The following is a 22,474-nucleotide window of genomic DNA, read 5'->3' on the forward strand; positions in this document are numbered from 1 at the left end:
CCAACCACACACACCACCCACACACACACCCATCACACACACCCATCACACCCACCCATCCACCCACACACACACCCATCCACACACACACCCAACCACACACACACCCACCCACACACCCACACACCCATCCACACACCCACCCATACACCCATCCACACACACACCCATCACACACACACACCCATCCACACACACACACCCATCCACACACACACACACACCCACCATCCACACACACACACCATCCACACACACCCACACATCCACACACACACAACCATCCACACACCCACACACCCCATCCACACACACCACCCCCATCCACACACCCACCACACACCCACCCACACACCCATCCACACACACACACACCCATCCACACACACCCATCACACACACACCCACACCCACCCATCCACCCACACACCCACCCATCCACCCACACACCCATCCACACACACACACCCATCCACACACACACACACCATCCACACACACACACCCATCCACACACACCCATCCACACACACCCATCCACACACACACACACACCCATCCACACACACACCCATCCACACACACACACACACACACACACACACACACACACACACACCCACACCCATCCACACACACACCCACACACACACACACACACCACCCACACACACACACACACACACACACACACACACACACACACACATACATCCACACACGCCTGGCCGCCCTCATATATAAATTTGCCGGGTTGATGAGGTCCCGGACGCCCCGTAAACTCACTCCGGCTGGCAGTAATGTTCCTTATAGTAGAAGTGGCGGCGGCCTTCTTCTCTACCCGCTGGTGAGAGAGTCAAGTGGTTACTGAACGTCTGACTTTAGTGAACGAGATTGTAAGAGCGATTGAGGTTGGTTAGTTGCCCTTGGTATATTGTTAGGGCGAGAGAGAGAGAGTTGTCTGTGGTAGAACCTTACTCTCGTGGTAGTGTCTTGTTTCCCTCGTTGTGTTGTCACGTGTGAGGTGCGGTGTATAACCTGATCGCTCCTGGTAGCTGAGGCCAGTATAACCTTACTTGATGTGTTCTTAGTCATGTACGGTCACTAACGCGTTGGCTTCTTTACTAAATACTGTTAACCTGATTCATTAATGCTGGTCTTTGTCACCACCTGCTCTTTCCTTGTGTCACACGGACGAGGGCTGACTCAAGGGGAACTAACACAATAGGTGTCATGGGAACTTTTATTTAAATACTGAAGTAAATTAATGTAAAATGCATAGACGAACTAAACACGTGACTGTCCGATCAATGTGCAGTGAACTTTGAATTGAATTAAAACAGTTTATTTAGCCAGAAAAACACAGATACAGAGTGGATAATAATAACAATATTAACATGGCTGAGCCAGTTGAGAACCTGAGCTCTCATTTTATTACAAAGAAATAAAGAAATGATATACTGTATTTCGTATATATTGTGAATTCCCAACAGGTACTGTGGTAATGAGAGGTGCACACCTACAGTAAATGTCCGAGTCAGGTGGTGTAGTGTGAGTGCCACGCCCAGCTTGTTAATTAAGTGTCATGTAGTCCCCGTGTGAGTTATGTTAAAATAAGATATTTTTTTAAGTTAACTGTCTGTCTTACCAGCTCCAAGATGATGTAACGTGTAGTTTGTGCTTGTCTGAGTAAGTTATGTATAATTCTCCAAGTTAAAGTCAACATTCTGTGAAAAATAGTAAACGTGGAAAGTGGCGATACACTGCCTGGTAAACACCTTTCATTATCAAGGTTATATATATTCACGTTTTATCAACACAGTAATAACTGGAAATATTCTGTTGTTGACAAGTGATGAATATTAACTCTGTAATTATTTAACGTTTAATAATAATAAATCATGCTAATGGTTATTAACAAGTTCCTCAGTCAACACTAAAACATGCGGAATAGTTTGTTGTAATGGACAAAAATAATAAATTAATTAAATTATTAACTCTTTGATTGCAGTAAATTTCTTTCCTATTCGAGGAGAAGTTTGTCGTAAAGTTTCATTACAGATTACATGATAAAGAGTTTGTGAATAAATAGATAAATTACACCACTACACCATCTGATAATTTGTTTGTGACAGACAAGGTGGAGTGTTGTGAACTTATATATAATATAATAATACACAAGTTACCTTTGTTCACAAGTGTCTTAGATGTGAAGGTGTAATAAAAAGTGAGAGTAAAAACACACTGGACTGTAGCAATAGTGGTGATGGGTGTGAAGAATTTGGGGGAAGGTCAAGTTAGTATTGATAGGTGAAGGTCTCTGGCGGGTTACTTCAAACACACTACACATTTATCTACAGTTTCATGGATGTTAAATATTGAGTCTTACAGTTGCTGGTGTAGGTGGCCTTTTTTTGTCACCTAAGTAAGTATATTAGATGTACTAAGTCACTCAGCAAACTCTCTGTACTTGGGGTGATTGATGAATTTCAGAATGAACACTGTGCCTCCTGTTGTCTCGGTAGGGTTGTCAAAATCCGTCGTCCGGTGCGTCATATTTTATCAACACAATTTTGTACATTAATTTTATTGGTATTGTCTGTCAGATCACATACGACTTCTGTGACCAGTTGCGCTTTTAGTTTGAGCCGCTGACAGGTGTTGAGGTGCCTCGTCCCTGGCTATTGGTCCGGTGGTCATTATTATCAGTAACATCACCAGTAGCTACACACTCACGACACTGTGTTGTGACTGACGTGTGAGTGAAATGTATCCATGACAACTTTGGCTTTACTACAGCTCTTGAAAGTCATGACCTGAATTTATTTTCGCTCTCAAGCTATGACGAAAAAGTGTTGTAGATTATTACTAACATTCTCACAATCTATTTTCCGATTATTTTATCTCCTCAAGATCCTTCCTCACCTTGGCGATATATCCGTCTGGTTTATCCATGTCGAGTGAGGGAAAAATATCTCCTCAGTACGTTTTAGTTAGAGAAACATGTCTTTCTCTTTGGTTTACCTCCATGACAGGTGAGGGAACACGACGACTCAGTCACAAGTCCTCGGGGAGGTCGTGTCTCTCTCTCTCTCTCTCTCTCTCTCTCGACAAAAACACTTTCTGGTGGCGAGTGTTAGAGGGTCAAATCGCCATCGACTCGCCTTTCTGGGTTAGGTCGCCGCTCGTCAGTCCCATCACGTTATCTCCATCACCGCTCGAGTTAAAAGCTTTAGGGAGGCCGGCGTTTTGGGGCCTTCTTGTCGGGGCTCTTACTAACTCGGCGATTAAGGTAAATGAATAGTGGTGGCTTATAGGTCGTGTGTGTGGTGATGGTGGTGTGTGTGTGGTGATGGTGGTGTGGTGGTACGTGTGGTGACTGTAATGTGTAATGACTGTTGCTTATGACAGATTTATTATTATTATTATTAATATTATTATTATTATTATTATCATCATTCTATTATCATCATCATCATCATCATCACCATCGACCCCCCTCTCCTCTCCTGGTGGTGAGGTGGTAGGGCAAAATTCTACAGAAGTCCGGCACGGGTGTCATACCAAGGTGTAATTTCCGGGATGATGGTGATAGTGGCTGGTGTCATACCGGCTGGTGTCACGCAATCCTCCTCACCACCATTCCCCCCCCCCCTTCTCTTTCACTTATCTTCCTTTCTTTAAATTTGTTTTTGCCAATACTCCTCCTCCTCCTCCTCCTCCTACATCCTCTCTCCTTCCTTGTCTTCCTCTCTTCTCTTCTCTGTTGCTTTTCTGCCTGTGGACGCGTTCTTTGATCTGCGTCTCATCTTTATTTTACATCCCTTTTCGTGTGTGTGTGTGTGTGTGTGTGTGTGTGTGTGTGTGTGTAAAGAAATCTAGTACACGGCTTTTTCCTAATACTCAAAATTCACTGAGGTATAAATAACACACAAATAAGTAGGATATTGGCTCCTTGGCCGCCATCATGTCACCCCCGGACTCTTTCCTGTATCTCCCCCCCTCCCCTCTCTCTCTCTCTCTCTCTCTCTCTCTCTCCTCTTATAAAAAACAAAAACACGACACACATGGACGTACTTTATGTGAGTGAGGAGAACCACCGTCTGAACAACTAGGAAGACTGGTGCTACAGTGTCAAGGTGTTGTAGTATTGACTATGACTGTGTACTGTACAGACTCACCACGAACGATTTGACATTTCCAGCGACGTGCATGGACTGGTGTGTTCCCAAAGGCATCTAATCTAGGAAAGTGGCTGGTTAAGTGTGTTGGATGTCTGTGAAGGTTAGGTTAGGTTAGGTTAGGTGATATGGAATATTCATCGTCAAACACCTGGGCGCTTGATCTTTGTATTGAGGCCATCGTCAATGTGATTTTTAACATAAGGTATTGAGAGTTTTTTTGCTGGTGCCGTTTGTCGTTTATGGTGTGTGTGTGTGTGTGAGGGGGGTGGGCTGTTTTGAATTCACACAAGGAATTTACTAGACATATAACCAAAGAAATTCAGTTATTATCCAAGTAGAATATGTCAGGATAGACGGATAAGCGTAACCCGCCCTCCTCACCCCGCCCGCCCTCCTCACCCCGCCCTCCTCCACCCCGCCCGCCCCTCCTCACCCGCCCTCCTCACCCCGCCCACCCCTCCTCACCCCGCCCTCCTCACCCCGCCCGCCCTCCTCCACCCCGTCCGCCCCTCCTCACCCCGTCCGCCCCTCCTCACCCCGTCCGCCCTCCTCACCCCGTCCCGCCCCTCTTCACCCCGTCCGCCCCTCTTCACCCCGTCCGCCCCTCTTCACCCCGTCCCGCCCCTCTTCACCCCGTCCGCCCTCCTTGCCCACCTTGCGCCCTACTCAGCCTGGCCGACCCTGTCACCGCAGTGTCAGCATCGTCAGAGGCCCGTGTTTCCTTCCCCCCCACCCCCCTCCGTCTCCCACCCTCGCCCTCCTCCTAATAACTTGACCTAATAGTGACCACGTGGGAACCCATGCTTATTGACCTTACCTAGTCCCTTCATGAGTTCACCAATCACAACTTCATCTGTGTGTGTGACGGTAACCACTTTCTTGACCCCCATTTCGTAGTTGACTCCCATAGCAGTGTATAGGTAATGACCTTACATGACGTCAACGATGTGATGACTCCCCCATGACGCTCTACGGTATTGGTGAGTGACGCGATGGATTATGAAGCAAAGCTGCCTGTCACTTCTTGCCCCACCTCTCTCTCTCTCTCTCTCTCTCTCTCTCTCTCTCTCTCTCTCTCTCTCTCTCTCTCTCTCTCTCTCTCTCAGGCCCGATCATGAGAGGCATTATGGTTCCGTCATGTGGCACAGTGCCAGGAAGGGTAGCCATGACGCCATGACAGCTTGTGTGTGATGCATGACCTCCTCCTCCCGTTCAACCTCACACCTCCATAGTGACCCTCAACACCTTACGTAAAGATATAGTGGAGGAATAGGTTAGGTTAGGTTAGGTTAAGAGGCGGTGAGAGAGAATGAGAGAGAGATAGAGAGAGAGAGAGAGAGAGAGAGAGAGAGATCCTTATAGTTAAGATAGATTAGATATGTACGTTGAATATATTAAATTAAAATTATATTAATCTAGCTAATAAATTTGATTACGGGGGGGGGAGGAGGCAGTTATTTTGGGTGTTGATTTATAAAAGAAACATATTTTCAGTTAGTAGTAAAGTATTGAAGGCTGTCGGCTATATATCGGGTGCCGAGAAACTACATCTTTATTGGTGTAATGATTGTTTATTGACAGAACCATCGATTTATGTCAACAATGGTGTGTGTGTGTGTGTGTGTGTGTGTGTGTGTGTCTGTGTGTGTGTGTGTGTGTGTGTGTGTGTGTGTGTGTGTGTGTGTGTGTGTGTGTGTGTGTGTGTGTGTGTGTGTGTGTGTGTGTGTGTGTGTGTGTGTGTGTGTGTGTGTGTGTGTGTGTGTGTGTGTGTGTGTGTGTGTGTGTGTGTGTGTGTGTGTGTGTGTGTGTGTGTGTGTGTGTGTGTGTGTGTGTGTGTGTGTGTGTGTGTGTGTGTGTGTGTGTGTGTGTGTGTGTGTTATTGTGTGTGTGTGTGTGTGTGTGTGTGTGTGTGTGTGTGTGTGTGTGTGTGTGTGTGTGTGTGTGTGTGTGTGTGTGTGTGTGTGTGTGTGTGTGTGTGTGTGTGTGTGTGTGTGTGTGTGTGTGTGTGTGTGTGTGTGTGTGTGTGGTTAACATATTAAACTCAAAGGATTAATATATTATACTCAGGAGTCAAAACATCGTAGTGAAGGGGTTACGATAACTTACTTTGGGCATTAAGTCATCCTACTCCAAGGGTTATAATTGCAATCGTTCTTTTGTAACCCCATCACTGACTTGATTGTAACAGGGATATAATGACGTCACAAGAGGTACACCTTCGTTACTTTCCAATAACATTTTTTATCACAAACGTATCAGTCGTCACTTGTTTTTATTATTTATACTGCAAAAATATTCCGTACATGTACCATCAATCACATCCCGAAATAGCTTTTGATGGGTAGCGGCGGGTAATTTGTGTGAGAGAGAGAGAGAGAGAGAGAGAGAGAGAGAGAGAGAGAGAGAGAGAGAGAGCAAGTTAATAACAATACTTTACTCCCCGTGTACACTGATTGGTCCCCCTTGTGTAAGATAAAACCCTGAATACGATGACTTTCTCTCTTGATCATCGTCGAAAATGTACTCTTGGTTACGTCATCGTGTACTCTAAGGGTTAAGTACTCAGGAAGTTAACAGTAATACGAAAATATATCGTGTAGTTTGGGCTAACATGCAAAAAAAAAAATTACCATTATAACCAAATACAGTGTGTGTGTGTGTTTTGTGTGTGTGTGTTTTGTGATTCATTAGGATATATGTTAATGCAAAGGTATATAGGGGTATTAACTGTTATGGTATGTATTACAGCTCTTACAGTACGTATCTTTATGTATATTTTGTAACCATGGATCGAGTTGATGAATACAGCGGTGATGGCCTGTGTTTGTATGTAGCACGATCCATAGTGAGAGTGGCTGAACCAGAGTAAGAGTAATGGTGTTGAGAGAAAGAGAGCAACCTGTGTAGTGGTGGTGGTGAGTGAGGCAGGTGTGTGTGTGTGTGTGTACCATCTGAGTAATGACAACAGCAGCAGGTGTAGGAGTGGTGGTGGTGGGTGAGGCAGGTGTGTGTGTGTGTGTACCATCTGAGTAATGACAACAGCAGCAGGTGTAGGAGTGGTGGTGGTGGGTGAGGCAGGTGTGTGTGTGTGTGTACCATCTGAGTAATGACTTAGCAGCAGCAGGTGTAGGAGTGGTGGTGGTGGGTGAGGCAGGTGTGTGTGTGTGTGTACCACCTGAGTAATGACAACAGCAGCAGGTGTGTAGGAGTGGTGGTGGTGGGTGAGGCAGGCGTGTGTGTACCATCTGAGTGTGACAGCAGCAGAAAGTGTAGGAGTGGTGGTGGTGGGTGAGGCAGGTGTGTGTGTGTACCACCTGAGTAATGACAGCAACTGGCAGGTGTAGGAGTGGTGGTGGTGGGTGGGGGCAGGTGTGTGTGTGTGTGTACCATCTGAGTAATGACAACAGCAGAAAGTGTAGGGTGGTGGTGGTGGGTGAGGCAGGTGTGTGTGTACCACCTGAGTAATGACAACAGCAGCAGGTGTAGGAGTGGTGGTGGTGGGTGAGGCAGGTGTGTGTGTGTACCACCTGAGTAATGACAACAGCAGCAGGTGTAGGAGTGGTGGTGGTGGGTGAGGCAGGTGTGTGTGTGTACCACCTGAGTAATGACAACAGCAGCAGGTGAGTTGACACCAGCTGTACCAGGCTAACCCTAGGACCTGACTGCCAAAAAATCCTCCTCCCCTCACTTAGGCTACGACAGAGTCACTTAGGCTACGACAGAGCCACTTAGGCTACGACAGAGTCACTTAGGCTACGACAGATTCACTTAGGCTACGACAGAGTCACTTAGGCTACGACAGAGTCACCTAGGCTACGACAGAGTCACCTAGGCTACGACAGAATCACTTAGGCTACGACAGAGTCACTTAGGCTACGACAGAGTCACTTAGGCTATGACAGAGTTACTTAGGCTACTACACATAGGGAATGAAACGGCCGTCCAAACCTGCAAAGAGACCAAACTGTAACCGGGCCGTGAGTGGTTGGGCCATCGACAGCCCCTCACGTTTTTGTCCACACTTGCTAATATGTCCAAGTTGCGTGTTGACCGTGTGTGTGTTTTGCCTGTGGTGTAATGTGCACATGGCTCAGGGCTTGAAATAAAAGTAATGGAGGTTGTTTGGCAGTGCTAACAACACACCCAAGATAAACGATGGGTGATTATCTCTTCCCTGTATATGGTGCGTGCGTGCGTTAAGTGATATTCTCGCATAGACGTAAATTCACAAACAGTTTGGTGTATCAGCGTCAAACTTTATGTAGAAATCCACTGCGATAAATTCTTAACCTGAAATATATACCACTTGTAGTTTTTAAGATATAATGTTTACAGTCCTGGTAATTCCAACCGTCCCTGTACGTAGAGGATATGTAAATAAATCACCTGTCTCTCATCTGTTGCCACACACACACACACACACACACACACACACACACACACACACACACACACACACTAACTAATGTCTATATGTATTACAGATGTGTTTGTTTTATTTGTTGTATACTTAAATTTTGTTTGTTGTGTTTGCAGGGAGGCGGGGAGGTGACATGGGTGCTGGAGGATTGGTCAGGGGCGGGGGCGGGCGAGCTCACCGTCACCCGCGGCCAGCAGGTGGAAGTCCTCGAGCTGCCCCACGCCCACACCCACTCCCGAGACCCCGCTGACTGGGCCTATGTGAGGCTTTCCCACGCCCATGACCAGGAAGGCCTCGTGCCCCTCTCCCTGCTTCGCCAGCCGCCCAGGCAACACCCACGCCAGGACCTTGATCTAACAGGTGAGTCGAATCTGTCATTGTCTCCTGCCATCACCGGTTCTGTTTCTTAATAGTCTTTCCTGCTCCCTATTCCACCCTCGACTATTCCACCCTATTCCACCCTGGGCTCCTAGGTGCCAATTACACCCTGTATCTCTGCCCCCCCCCCCTACACCACAGTATCCGGGTAATTATCGGATTGTTACCTTATGGGTGAATTAGTTTGTTCGGTCAATCGTGTCCTCTCAGATTCCCCCTTTGCTCTCTTCCACTTCTGTCTCACTCCTGTGTTCCTCCCCTCGCTTCATCATTCCTTCCCTCGCTCCACCATCCCTTCCCCCAGTTTTCCGTCCATCCCCTTCTATTGGTCTTTCCCTTACTTAACCCTATATATTTCCCTCTCTCATCTCAGTTCACAGCCTCCCTCTTTTTCCCCTCTCACCCCTTGACATCTGCCTGACCCACACCCTCCCACTCACCTTTCAACCCACTCTTTCCTTTTCTAACCTCCCTAGCCCACCCAGTCTCTTCCCTCACCATTTCACTCCCTTCTTATCCCTCACCTCGATCTCCTCCCCTCTAACTCATGCCCACCACTCCTATACTAACCCACGTCTCCCCAACTCAATCCTCCTCCCCACTCCCTTCCCCACTCCTTCACTAGCCCACCCCTCCATAGGCATTCTTTACCCCTCTGCCACCCTCACCCGCCCACCCCTCCGCCAACCACCCCTCCATAAACCACCCTCCGCCGCCCACCCCTCCGCCGACCACCCCTCCGCCGCCTAACCACTCTTCTCCCAAATAAGAGTTGAAAGCGTAGTAAGGTTTTTTGAGTGAGAGTGAGGGGGGCAAGCAACGAGGAATGTGAGGGAACGTTTGGCAAGGATAAATATGATGACAAAACGTTTGACGAAGGAAACGTTTGGTCTGGATCAACTTAATGTGGGAAAATGTTTGATATTGATATTTTGATGAGGAAAAATTTGATTGGGATAAACTCTATAGGGAAAGTGCTTAGTGCGGGTATGTTGGCTGAGGAAACGTTTTGATAAGTGGGAGGAGGAGTGTGGGCGAGATCCCTCATGTATGTGGTGTGGTGGGGAACACCGATTAATTGACAAGTAATCCTCAGAGAAGAGAAACGAGAAGTGGGGTGCCCTGAGGTAAGCGTGGGTAGGGACGGCGTGTGGCTGGCTGTGGTGATATAACATGTGGATAGAGGAGGTGTGCAGGGGCAGACTATGAATCGCTTGACCTTGAAGAAAAGCCAAACCCCAATGCATGTTTTCCGTACTGTAGCTTTTCTTGTAGTTGCAAAATATCGAGAGAGAGAAAGTTGGATTATCACTTAATACATTGAAGAAAAAAAAATCTCAGTTGAGACCAGGGGGAGACACCAGGTACAGATACAGGTATATAAAACCTTATGGTTCCTTAATTAATTGTTAGGTTGTGGAGTAGGTAAACAGAGGTCGCCGCAGAATTGATTTTTCGCGAATTTCTCCAAAAAATTCGCCACGGTTCATCTGGGAGGATGCTATTGAGAGCCGGAATTTAGCGTGAAAGATTGAAGCGGGCAGCTTAAAGAGGCTGAATGACTCCTGACTCTGGGATCCTGGCTTGCACTACTGAGGGAGGTGTGTGGGTGTATACTAGTGAGGGAGGTGTGTGGGTGTATACTAGTGAGGGAGGTGTGTGGGTGTATACTAGTGAGGGAGGTGTATGGGTGTATACTAGTGAGGGAAGTGTGTGGGAGTATACTAGTGAGAGAGGTGTGTGGGTGTATACTACTGAGGGAGGTGTGTGGGTGTATACTAGTGAGGGAGGTGTGGGTGTATACTAGTGTGAGGGAGGTGTGTGGGTGTATACTAGTGGGGAGGTGTGTGGGTGTATATAGTGAGGGAGGTGTGTGGGTGTATACTGTAGAGGGAGGTGCGTGGGTGTATACTAGTGAGGGAGGTGTGTGGAGTGTATACTAGTGAGGGAGGTGTGTGGGTGTATACTAGTGAGGAGGTGTGTGGGTGTATACCTGAGTGAGGGAGGTGTGTGGGTGTATACTATGAGGGTGTGTGGGTGTATACTAGTGGGGAGGTGTGTGGGTGTGTACTTGTGAGGGAGGTGTGGGTGTATACTAGTGAGGAGGTGTGTGGGTGTATACTAGTGAGGAGGTGTGTGGGTGTATACTAGTGGGGAGGGTGTGTGGGTGTGCTTACTAGTGAGGGGGAGGTGTGGGGTGTATACTAGTGAGGGAGGTGTGTGGTGTGTATACTAGTGAGGAGGTGTGTGGGTTTATACTACTGGGGGAGGTGTGTGGGTGTATACTAGTGAGGGAGGTGTGTGGGTGTATACTGGTGAGGGAGGTGTGTGGGTGTATACTAGTGAGGGAAGTGTGTGGGTGTGTACTAGTGTGAGAGGTGTGTGGGTGTATACTAGTGAGGGAGGTGTGTGGGTGTATACTAGTGAGGGAGGTGTGTGGGTGTATACTAGTGAGGGAGGTGTGTGGGTGTATACTAGTGAGGGAGGTGTGTGGGTCCTTAAGCCTAGTGGGAAAATATATATCATATTGACACCTTCAGTAATCACAAGAGGAAGTGTAGACGTTTGATGGCGAGGGAAAATATCCACTCGTGTTAAAGATTTACCATTGAGGGAACTTAATGATAAACAATTATATAACTCACTGGAATATTCATTAGTGAGGTACGATTCTTGCACAGGGTAATATTTGGTCATAAAATATATTAATTGACACACACACACACACACACACACACACACATGCAAGTAGAAGTGTACATTACAGTTATTAAAGTTGGTCTGGTGGGTTGTGATGTTTTGCACTGTTGTAATTTTTTTTTAAGTACAATTTCTGCTCATGGTTGTGAGATTTTTGTTCGTGTTGTGAGGGCTGGCTGGTGTTGCCTGCCTAGAAGTAGTTTGCTGGCTGAGGCATGAGCTTGGTGGTGTAGTGTTGTGGCTGCACCTCATCTTACCTTCCGCTCGTTAACCTGCTCGGGGAGTTTCCTTCGCGGGAGTCACTGTCGTTTGGTGTACCGGCGGAGGTCGTTTGGTACACAAAACAAAGATTAAATTGTCTGGTGATATAACTTATTATAATTAATGTATTATAGGGTAGCTCAGGTTAACTCAGCTGAGGTTAATAAATAAGTTAACTTGGGTTAGGCTTGGTTAGCATAGTTTGGTAAGGTGCCATGTGATAAAGCTAGTTTATTGTGATCATGTAAATTACCTTGAATGTGTGTATGAAAGGATATTTTGTCTGTGTACGAAACTGCATCAGTTACCTCTTGACCTAGTATAAGATAGGGATTAACTTTTAGGTTAACTCTGCCATGTCAAGGTGAAACTTCCTGTACCGTTGTCTTTGAATTTAGTATTTCTAGAGTCAGGTGCCACCGTCATGGCACTGCCACCTTCATGGTACTGTCACCTTTATGGTACTGTCACCGTCATGGCACTGTCACCACATAAAATGACTACATGTGATTACGCTTCCCTATAATATCTATCCGACTGTTGTAAAGTGGACGGTGTGTGCCACTCCGGGCTGCCAAGTACTATATTGACACAAAAAGTCATCAAATTTCACATGAATATACATTATCATCCACTGCGTAGGTTTCAAAGTCAGGATGAAAGCGAAGGTCTGAGATCAAATTAAACGATGGATAACAGTATTTTGATTTGAATTCGATATTTAGCTGAACAGGTATAAGTGACGGTCGTGTGTAGGAGGTGTAGGATAGTTGAGACATCCTTCAGAGGCCAGCAGCGAGGGAGGAGGTCGTGGGGGATGTGGATAAGGTCGTCGCGTCGTGGCAGAGAGTTGACGCCCAAGTCATCATCAAACTCTTACTCTGTGTCGAGAGAGGCCAGCGGCGCCATGCAATGCCTAGCTCTCACCCTCACACACCTGAACCTGACTTGTTGATTTTCTTAATAATAATAATAAAGTAATAGCAATAATAGTAATAATGTTAACACTAGTAATTGATATTTTATTGACTAGCCTTATCATTATACTCAGTAAACGTTTTAAGAGACAATGTCGATCATATATACTGTCCGCCGGGAGATTAACTTGTACATGATAAATTATTCGACATCTTAACAACGGTAATTATATTTATTAGCCAGCAGAATTATTGTGTGTAACAGTTAACCCCGTGAGCTTTGAGGGACTAGTGTGGCTACCGAGATAAACAAAATATTAACCTTTCATAGTGGCTGATAATAAATGAAGTGGTAATTCCGTGCGTTTTAATTGTACAAGTTAACATGATGTACAGTTCCTGCCGAAATTCCCTAGACACTTGGCAGTATATATGTTACGTTTAGGTTCTAGTTCTATTATGCTCCACCAGTCCTACTAGACCCCAACCTAACCATTAGGATTGGGGTCTATCAGGTCTGAACTTCCTAATACTGTGATTAGGTAAGGTTGGGACCTAACTGAACTGGGGCCTATTAGTGCTAGGGCCAAGTAGTACTGGGGCCTATTAAGACTGGGACCAAGTAGTACTGGGGCCTATTAAGACTGGGACCAAGTAGTACTGGGGCATATTACCAGGACCAAGTAATACCGAGGCCTATTAAGACTGGGACCAAGTAGTACCGAGGCCTTGTGGTATACAAGGCCCAATTGACCAGTGGGGTGTTGGGCTGACTCAGTAGTGTGTCCTTACGGAACACGAGGAGGAAGAGAGGAAGAAGAGGAGGAGGAGGAAGAAGAAGAAGAGGAGGGGAAGAGGAAGAAGAGAAACAGCAGAGGATGAGGAGAACGAAATGAGAAAAAGCAACAGAGGAGGAGGAGGAGGAAGATGAGGAAGAGAGGAAGATGAGGAGGAAGAGAGGAAGATGAAGAGGAGGGGGAGAGGAAGATGAAGAAGAGCAGAGAAGAGGAGGAAGGAGAGAAGCAGAGAGGAGGAAGAGAAGCAGAAGAGGGGGAGGAAGAGAAGCAGCTGAGGAGGGGGAGGAAGAAAGGCAGCTGAGGAGAAGGAGAGGAATAGAAGCAGGAGATAAGGAGGAAGATAGAGAAATTAAGGGGAAGGGCTGGTGACGGGAAGAGAGAAAGAGAGAGAGAAACATGATTGGAGGAAAATGAAGAAAAGGCAATGGAAGAGAAATAAAAAATAAATAAATATGTAAAAGGAAGAAAGTAGGTAAGAGAGAGAGAGAGAGAGAGAGAGAGAGAGAGAGAGAGAGAGAGAGAGAGAGAGAGAGAGCATTGGTTGAATAGGGGGAGAGAGAGAGAGAGAGAGTTTGTTTTGCTGGATAATATAACAGACTTCTATTTTGATGGTAAACAAAAACTTGCATGAAATTAAATTGTATTGTGTGTGTGTGTGTGTGTGTGTGTGTGTGTGTGTGTGTGTCGCCGAGTCGTTTTGTCATGTGTGAACGAGCGCCAGGCAGTAAGCTCCAAGGTCCAACGTTTCTGCTGCAGGAAGTCAATATTCTACAAAAAGACGCCCGTTTTCTGTGGCTTGGCTCCCCCACATAGAAGGAAAACCAGGCCGCCATTGAGTTACGGAAGACTAATGTATTTAACTTGACTTTAATTACGTCTTTTATGAGTATTTCTTACACAATTTGGTGTTTTGGTATTATCTGGGAGAATTTTATTAGTATTAGAAAATTCAGTTGTGGGTTTCAGTATTTGTGAGTTGAGTATTTTTTTTCTTTCCTTGCTTTTATAAGAGATCATATGTGTAATTTAATGGCACGGCTGTTCATTTTATTTTCCTATATATTTATGATTAGGATAATACCAGGACGTGTTTCAGTAAGAATTAGATGACGGCCCGAGCATAAATTATGGTAATTCTTGATTTAATTAAAGCCATTCTCTGAAGATTGGCAATTAACACGGCCTCTACCTTCTGTAATTCATAGCAGTGTCATCTCTCTCTCTCTCTCTCTCTCTCTCTCTCTCTCTCTCTCATCGTTGTATTTCGAGTTTTATAATTGTCATGGTGTTTCTTTTGTTGTGAATGTTATCAGAAAGTCGTCTATTTATTTTTTTAAGGTTTCTACATTAAATTCTTCCTCATACCGAGACACACTGTTAACTAGATACATCATATTACCCCAATGTACAGTAGATAATAATAATAATAATAATAATAATAATAATAATAATAATAATAATAATAATAATGGGTGCTGCATGAGACTGGCGTAGGACAACTTGCGTACCGTGCCTGACTATATCCATCCCCACGTGTGTATTATAGAGGTATGATAATAAACGGAGTTATTAAACCGTTTATGCTTGTGAATCAAAGTTGTTTGTTTTCATGCGCGAGAAGAGAGTAATCAAGGAGGCAGGCCAGGGGGAGGGGGAGGGGGGTGGAGTCAGGACAAGGAGTGAGAGAGGAGGGAGCATGGGGTGAGTGAGGGCGGGCCAGGGAGTGAGAGAGGAAGTGAGGATTAGGGAGTGAATGAGGGAAGGAGCACTAGGGATTGAGTGAGGGAGGGAGGGGCCAAGGAGTGAGAAAATGAGAGAGAGGGTAGGTCAGGAAGTGAGGGAGGGGCCAAGGAGTGAGAAAATGAGAGGGGGTCAGGAAGTGAGGAGGCCAAGGAGTGAGAAAGGAGAGAGAGGGTAGGTCGAAGTGAGTGAGTGAGGGAGGGAGGGGCCAAGGAGTGAGAAAGGGAGAGAGAGGGTAATGTCAGGGAGGGAGGGAGGGGCCAGGGAGTGAGAGAAACATTAAGTAAGGGAGTGTTCAGCAAGGGGACAGTGGTGGTTGGGTGTTGCTATTGCTCCCTGGGTGGATGTGTCGTCTAGTGTGTGACCTTGTCTGTTTATTCCATTGTGCCAGTGTCCTTGTTTTGTATCGTCGTTACTGTAATCTACCCTGATGAGTGATCACTGTAATCTATCTACCCTGGCCACTGTAGTCTCCCCTGATCACTGTAATCTATCTACCCTGGCCACTGTAGTCTCCCCTGATCACTGTAATCTATCTACCCTGGCCACTGTAGTCTCCCCTGATCACTGTAATCTATCTACCCTGGCCACTGTAGTCTCCCCTGATCACTGTAATCTATCTACCCTGGCCACTGTAGTCTCCCCTGATCACTGTAATCTATCTACCCCGGGACACTGTAATGCATCATAATTCGTCCAATGTTGTCACTGTAATTTCCACTCCATCATATGTGTAGTGACCTCGGGTTCACCTGATGTTGGTGTCCGGATGAGGGAGTGAGTGAGGGAGGGGTCATGTTTACCTTCTCAGTCGGGTATTTGAGGAACTACCTGATTGGTTCTCGGGTTTCTGAAGGTGGATTTAGCTGACGCGTCACAAGCAAGCAAGCAAGCACGTCCCTCACCGAGATGTACACACTGCACGTCTCTCTCTTCCCTTCCAGCCCCTTAACGCCAGTGTAATCTCTGGTTTCTTTTTTAACTGTTCATCATCTACAGTACACATGAATAGGTGGGCGTGGATGAAGATGTGTGGTGGAGATGGATGTGATGTGAGGTGGAGATGGATGGATGTGAGGTGGAGATGGATGGATGTGAGGTGGAGATGGATGGATGTGAGGTGGAGATGGATGGATGTGAGGTGGAGATGGATGGATGTGAGGTGGAGATGGATGGATGTGGATTTCTCGTGAACATTATTGTGGTAACTCATATCAGACTACCTCCCCACCTTCCCTTCTCCCCTCCCTGCCCCCTCCCTCCCCCTTCACCCCCCTTCACTCCCCTCCCCTTTCCCTCCCCTCTCCCCTACCACTCTCCCCTACCACTCTCTCTCCCTCTCCTATAGAACCATCTCGCCCTCCCTGTCATCTAAGGAGGTTCCCCGAATATTAATCCTGGTACTGAAGGAGCCTTAATGAGCCCAGCCTGTGGCCGTAAGGTGACAAGTGGCCGGGGAAGGGAGGGGGGGAGAGAAGGGAGGGAGGGGAAGAGAAGAGAAGGGAGGGGAGGGGAGGGGATGGAAGGGGCCTAGAGGGCTGCTACCTGTTGGCTCACATGCATCAAGAATTCCGGCCTTAGTGTTTTGACTGATGTAATCCTAAATGCCTGTACCATAAAAGAGCGCCAATGAAAGCAGAAGGAAGGAGCTTGCATTCGTCTGGCGTTGTAAAGTGGTGTTATATTCATCTTGTGTGGCTGGTCAGACAGTGGGTTATGTCAGTGATGGAAGTAGTAAGTTTTATGGTTGAGTTAGGTTAGGTCTATAGCCTGTAATTTTCTCTCTCTCTCTCTCAGCTTCCTAATTAATAACACAAGTCAACATCTATTGTGGATTTTCTGTAATGAGGACCAATGGTACGAGGAGTTGAGGGGCTGGAGAGAGAGATATTGAACTTCTAATAATGATACCGTGGAGAAGGCAATACTGGAATCCGGAACCTAACCTAACCTTAGTACGAGATCCCTGAACTTCTTGAGTACAATGACATGTACTCAAGAGCTTAATTAATGTGTCAGGTACAGTAGAGTATTATAGCGTTTTCTTATGTTAACACAATCCGGGATACTTTAACCTTAGGTACAACATAATTACGCTTACAACCTATACACCCTGTATACTGGAGGGCCTGATAATCACCTCACTCTTAGGGAACGCAATACTGTGTTAATGACTCGTGACTGGTAGCTGGCGGGGGTAGTGAGACTGTCTGTGTGTGTTTTGTGAGACTGTTAGTGTGTGCACGGTAGTATATGCGTGACTAGTTGTACATAACGTGTGTGTGTAATGAGCGTGAGGCATGGTAGAGATTGGTGTTTTAACTGCGGGGAGTCCTGGGGGAGGGGCGCCTCTACTAGTTGGAGTTCGACCGCCCCGGCTTCTACCCTACCCCGACCACTACCCCGTTTCTGCCCCGCCTCGCTCCTGGCCCCCCCCCCCTCCCCTCTCGCCACGCTGTTTATTGTTGACACATACTCCCACCTCCCTCCCTTCTGTCCTACCACCTTCGTCCTTCTTCCCTTCCTCTTCCTCTCTTCCCTTCCTCCTCTTCCCTTCTTCCTCCTCTTCCCTTCTTCCTCCTCTTCCCTTCTTCCTCCTCTTCCCTTCCTCATTCCGACGAAATTGTTAATTATCTTTGTTATATATTTTTTAAACCTGTGTACAAATGTCGTTCATAGGTTAAGAACATACATTAGGCCTTAGTTCTCCTCCACAGTATCTCGTGTCATAAACAGTACTGTGGTAACAAGGTCATTTGAGTTATGTTGGTACTGCTTAGATTCTGTTGTAGCGTTACAGATGATAATGTGTGTTCTTGTTGTGTTGCAGGTATGTGTCAGGACCAGGTGTGTTGCAGGTATGTGTCAGGACCAGGTGTATTGCAGGTTTGTGTCAGGACCAGGTGTGTTGTAGATATGTGTCAGGACCAGGTGTGTTGTAGGTATGTGTCAGGACCAGGTGTATTGCAGGTTTGTGTCAGGACCAGGTGTGTTGCAGGTATGTGTCAGGATCAGGTGTGTTGTAGGTATGTGTCAGGACCAGGTGTGTTGTAGGTATGTGTCAGACCAGGTGTGTTGTAGTATGTGCCAGACCAGGTGTTGCAGGTACAGGACCAGGTGTGTGTTGTATGTGTCAGGACCATGTGTCAGGACCAGGTGTGTTGTAGGTATGTGTCAGGACCAGGTGTGTTGTAGGTATGTGTCAGGGCCAGGTGTGTTGTAGGTATGTGTCAGGACCAGGTGTGTTGTAGGTATGTGTCAGGACCAGGTGTGTTGTAGGTATGTGTCAGGACCAGGTGTGTTGCAGGTATGTCAGGACCAGGTGTGGCGGCTGGAGGTAAGGTTACTTCTTTGCACTTCACTGAGTCACTGATTATATTCGGTGATACAGTTTATTCCACAAATTATATATTATTTGTTGTAACCAGTCGAGCGTGTTACAGCAGTCAGTAATCAGCGGACTGTAGTAGATAAGTACACGTGTAGGAGGATACTTGTACACACACTGCTCGCCTATGTATGTTATGTTCTTCAGTGCGGTTTCAAAAGCCAGTGGCGTTTCATCGTGTTCATTATCTCCCGCTTCGAAGGGTAGGTAATCTAGCCATTGCGTTGTTGGTGTGTCAGCTGTGGTTAATTTCGTTGGCAGCTTCTCAGTATCTGCCAGTGTTAAACGTACACAGCCATACACATGTCTACAGGGGTGTTTAGAGCCATGCAAGTAACGCTAGACATGATGCTGTACAGTTGGTGAAATTAGGGTTGCTATTCCGTGTGTGGTGGTCACTGGGGTGTGGAGGAGACGGTTCCATCTTAGCCACATCTCTCGTTGTATATCAGTAGTAAGGTGGGTAAAGGTTGGTGGTGTACCAGCCTCCTATAACCATGTGACACTGTGTCTGCCATATAGGGGACACTGTATGTTCATTGGCTACTGAAACAAAACTGAGAGATTTCGAAAACAGAAAAACAAGAGAGGTGTTTGGAGTTCCTAACCTAACCATTGTGTACATGATGGAGTTTTGTTACACATGGATTCTGGGATGGTGTACTGTCTTAAATATCCTTGGTCAGAAATTATGTAAAATATATACATGGTGTAAATATTCGCAAAAGATTCATTTCCACCAGCGGCTGACATGTGTTCTATAAATATACACCGTCTGGTTCAGGCAGCTTTAAAGATACTTTATTAATACCTATCTTTGGTAACTTTTCACTTTACCTCGATATATACTGTATATATAAAGTTAATCTCTTTCCTATTCTGTGTAATATAGGGAGGTTGGTGCTGTCTGTGTGTGTTTGTATGTGATAATTGATTTCCTCACGATAACCTTCCATGAACCTCAGAAGATTAAGTTCAGATATGGTTGTGAAAGTGTATTATGATAGGTCCTTTCTGGGAGGTGTTGGCTGGCTCCAGTTAAGTATAGGTGCAGCCATTTGTGGAGGGGAGGAGTGTGCTGCCCCCGAAGCTCTCCCTTGGGTGCACTTAAACTTAATTTTTATAAGTAAAATGGACTTGTCGAGGAGTTATTGAAGATCCGTCTGAAAAAGGTTTACGGGTAATGTTCGTTAACATCAGCAGCTGCGGCCATGACGTGTGGAGGAAGTTCTACTGCGTGGTAGGATTTTGTCCTGTGGGGGAGTGTCTGATATGATACTGGTGGAGCGGGACTTTACTCCTGCATCCTGGAACACTGGCATCCTGAGACGAGTCGAGTTAAATGTGAAGTTGATACCACCACTGTTACTCGCTACCACCACTGCTACCACCAACACTACTTCTACCACTAACACTACTGCTACCACCAACACTACCAGTGGTACCACCACCATTAGTGCTACTACCACCATAACTACTACCACCACCACCAGTGCTTCCACCACCACTACCACCAAAGTTGCTACCACCACCACCACCACCACTACTTCTACCACTACGGTTACCACCACCACTACCAGCTGCCACCACCACCACTATCAGCTGCTAACAACACCACCTCCTCCCCCTCCCCTCACTGATACAGGACACTGCTGCCTATCCCATCATCCCGCACTGACACTCCCAGTTTGACAATAAGCAAAATTCACATGTTGATTGTTTACATTCGTCACCTCCCCCTCTCCCCCCCCCCTTCCCTCTCACCACCTCTCCCTCCTCCCCCCTCTCCTAGTTTTGGCCGGGAGGGATATTGTCATCACCCGGGCAGTTGTTGTTATTGCTGTCGCTGTTGGAAATATTGGTCCCTGAAGCGTCAATATCGTTTCCGTGTAATGTTGAACGAGGTATTCCAGAAGTGCCTGATGAATTGTGGGTAACTAGGTCATAGGTCAAGGTGTCTGGTGATTATCGTGTGAGGAGGCCAGTTGGTGTGTGTAGTTTATGTCCTGTTGGGGGTGAATATAGCCACGCCATCCGGAACCACAAGGTCTTTCACCCGGGGTATGTCCAGGGCGGGGACTGGACTCTACCAGATTTAAGTTGTCCCTTTACTGGAGGTGTGAGAGCACGTCTGTTTGTTTCGCATAAGTTGCCACATGGTGATGACTGTCCAAATAGCCTTGAAATTACACTGAGGTTCCCTTAAGTAGATGCGTTTTCTCATTCTTAGTTAGAGGAATAAAATGAAGTGAATTTTCACGTCTCAGGATTGTGTGCGATGGAGAGGACGAGGGGATGTAGTAAGACGTTATTACTACTGAGAAGTATGACTGGGTGCAGGTGATGAGTCCGGTGTCAGTGGTAAGATCGCGGGGGTGGGCGATGCTGGGTCTCAGGCGTATAGGACGTCCAGCAGCGCCCTAATGTGCCAGCAGGAGTCCTGGGTCATGCGATGGTCATCAGGAAGGGATGACAGAGCAAGGAACAGGAGGTTGTGGTGAATCCTTTGGGGTCAACGTGCCTAGGGGTTAATTACAGTGTAGAGGTCCATATATAGGACGTCTTCCTGTACCAGATGTTGTAAGGAGTTCACCAATAGTTATGGGCCAGAGACGATAGTTATTAGGGAGGAGGAGGTGTACAGTCGTGGTGTGAGGATACGTCGGCAGGAGAGCAGGGGAAGTAGCCCCTTTATAAAGACATTACTACAGTGGGGCGGAGGTATGTGTCCACGACCGACGCTGACTGGCAGATATGGTCATGACACAACCACACAGCCCATGAGTGTGTGGTGTGGAGGAATGACTGTCAAGTGTAAAGCAGGAAGTGTGTTGAGTGGAGTAAGTGTGTTGAGTGAAAGCAGCATGTTGCTCGGAGGGGAGTGTGTGTGTTTTTATGGGGGTTATTAAAAGATTTGAGTCGGTCAATTTAGTTGTTCCGTGACTGAGTTGATGTCGCGTGGGTGTGTGAAGGCGGGGAGATGAGGGCAGTCTGAATAGTAGAGTTGGTGACAAAAACTAGACGGGTGGTAGTGAGGCCGGAGGTGACACCTTGTGTGGTCTGCCCCGTCTTGTGTACTGTGCAGGTGTGTAGCACAATTAGTGTGGGTGTAGGGGTGTTGTGCGGATGAGGCGCTAGGTGTGGGTCGAACCCCGCGGGTGAGACATTCCACCTGTGGTCTGGCACTCATCACACCACTGCTGGGGGAGTACCCGCATCCTCACCCTCCCTTACCTCTATACTTTAGTTCTCTGGTCACTGCTGTTCGGAGGGACGGTCTCTGTAGACCTAGACATATTTGTATGTACAAGTAAGTTAGGAGTTAAACAAGTCTGTGTTTAAATGCATGCGGAGGGGAGTGGATGACAGGTTGCAGGTACAAGCAACTGCGGTGTAACGAACTGGAGGCTGACCCCGCTGCTGCTTACTAGAAATCATCTTATATTTTCCACTCCTGACCTTTCTCGTCCATTTCACCACACCTTAGACACTTGCCCCTTTTATCTCGGTTTGTTTTTCACGCCGCTCTATCTTGACCTGTATCTAAGATCTCTTATGTTAGGCGGTGTGGTGACGAAAACTGACGCGTTGTCTTGGGTCATAAAGACGTGGAGGGTTGGTGGCACCTCATGTATGACACGAATTTACCAACCGTATGGTGGACTGTAGGTGCTGGTGGTTATTTAGGT

The 22,474-nt window shown here is 46.6% G+C and overlaps 1 protein-coding gene across 1 annotated transcript in view; it reads left to right on the forward strand.

Moving 5' to 3' along the window:
- Positions 1–22,474, forward strand: part of LOC121867918 (triple functional domain protein-like) — a gene marked incomplete at its 5' end in the record, with an annotated part of 297,912 nt that overhangs the window by 92,824 nt on the left and 182,614 nt on the right. The window contains 1 exon segment of the mRNA XM_042368057.1: positions 8,721–8,964. Within this exon segment, the coding sequence (XP_042223991.1) occupies positions 8,721–8,964 (244 nt within the window).

This window comes from Homarus americanus, unplaced genomic scaffold (assembly GCF_018991925.1).
Source record: "Homarus americanus isolate GMGI-L3 unplaced genomic scaffold, GMGI_Hamer_2.0 scaffold37032, whole genome shotgun sequence".
Lineage (NCBI taxonomy): Eukaryota > Metazoa > Arthropoda > Malacostraca > Decapoda > Nephropidae > Homarus > Homarus americanus.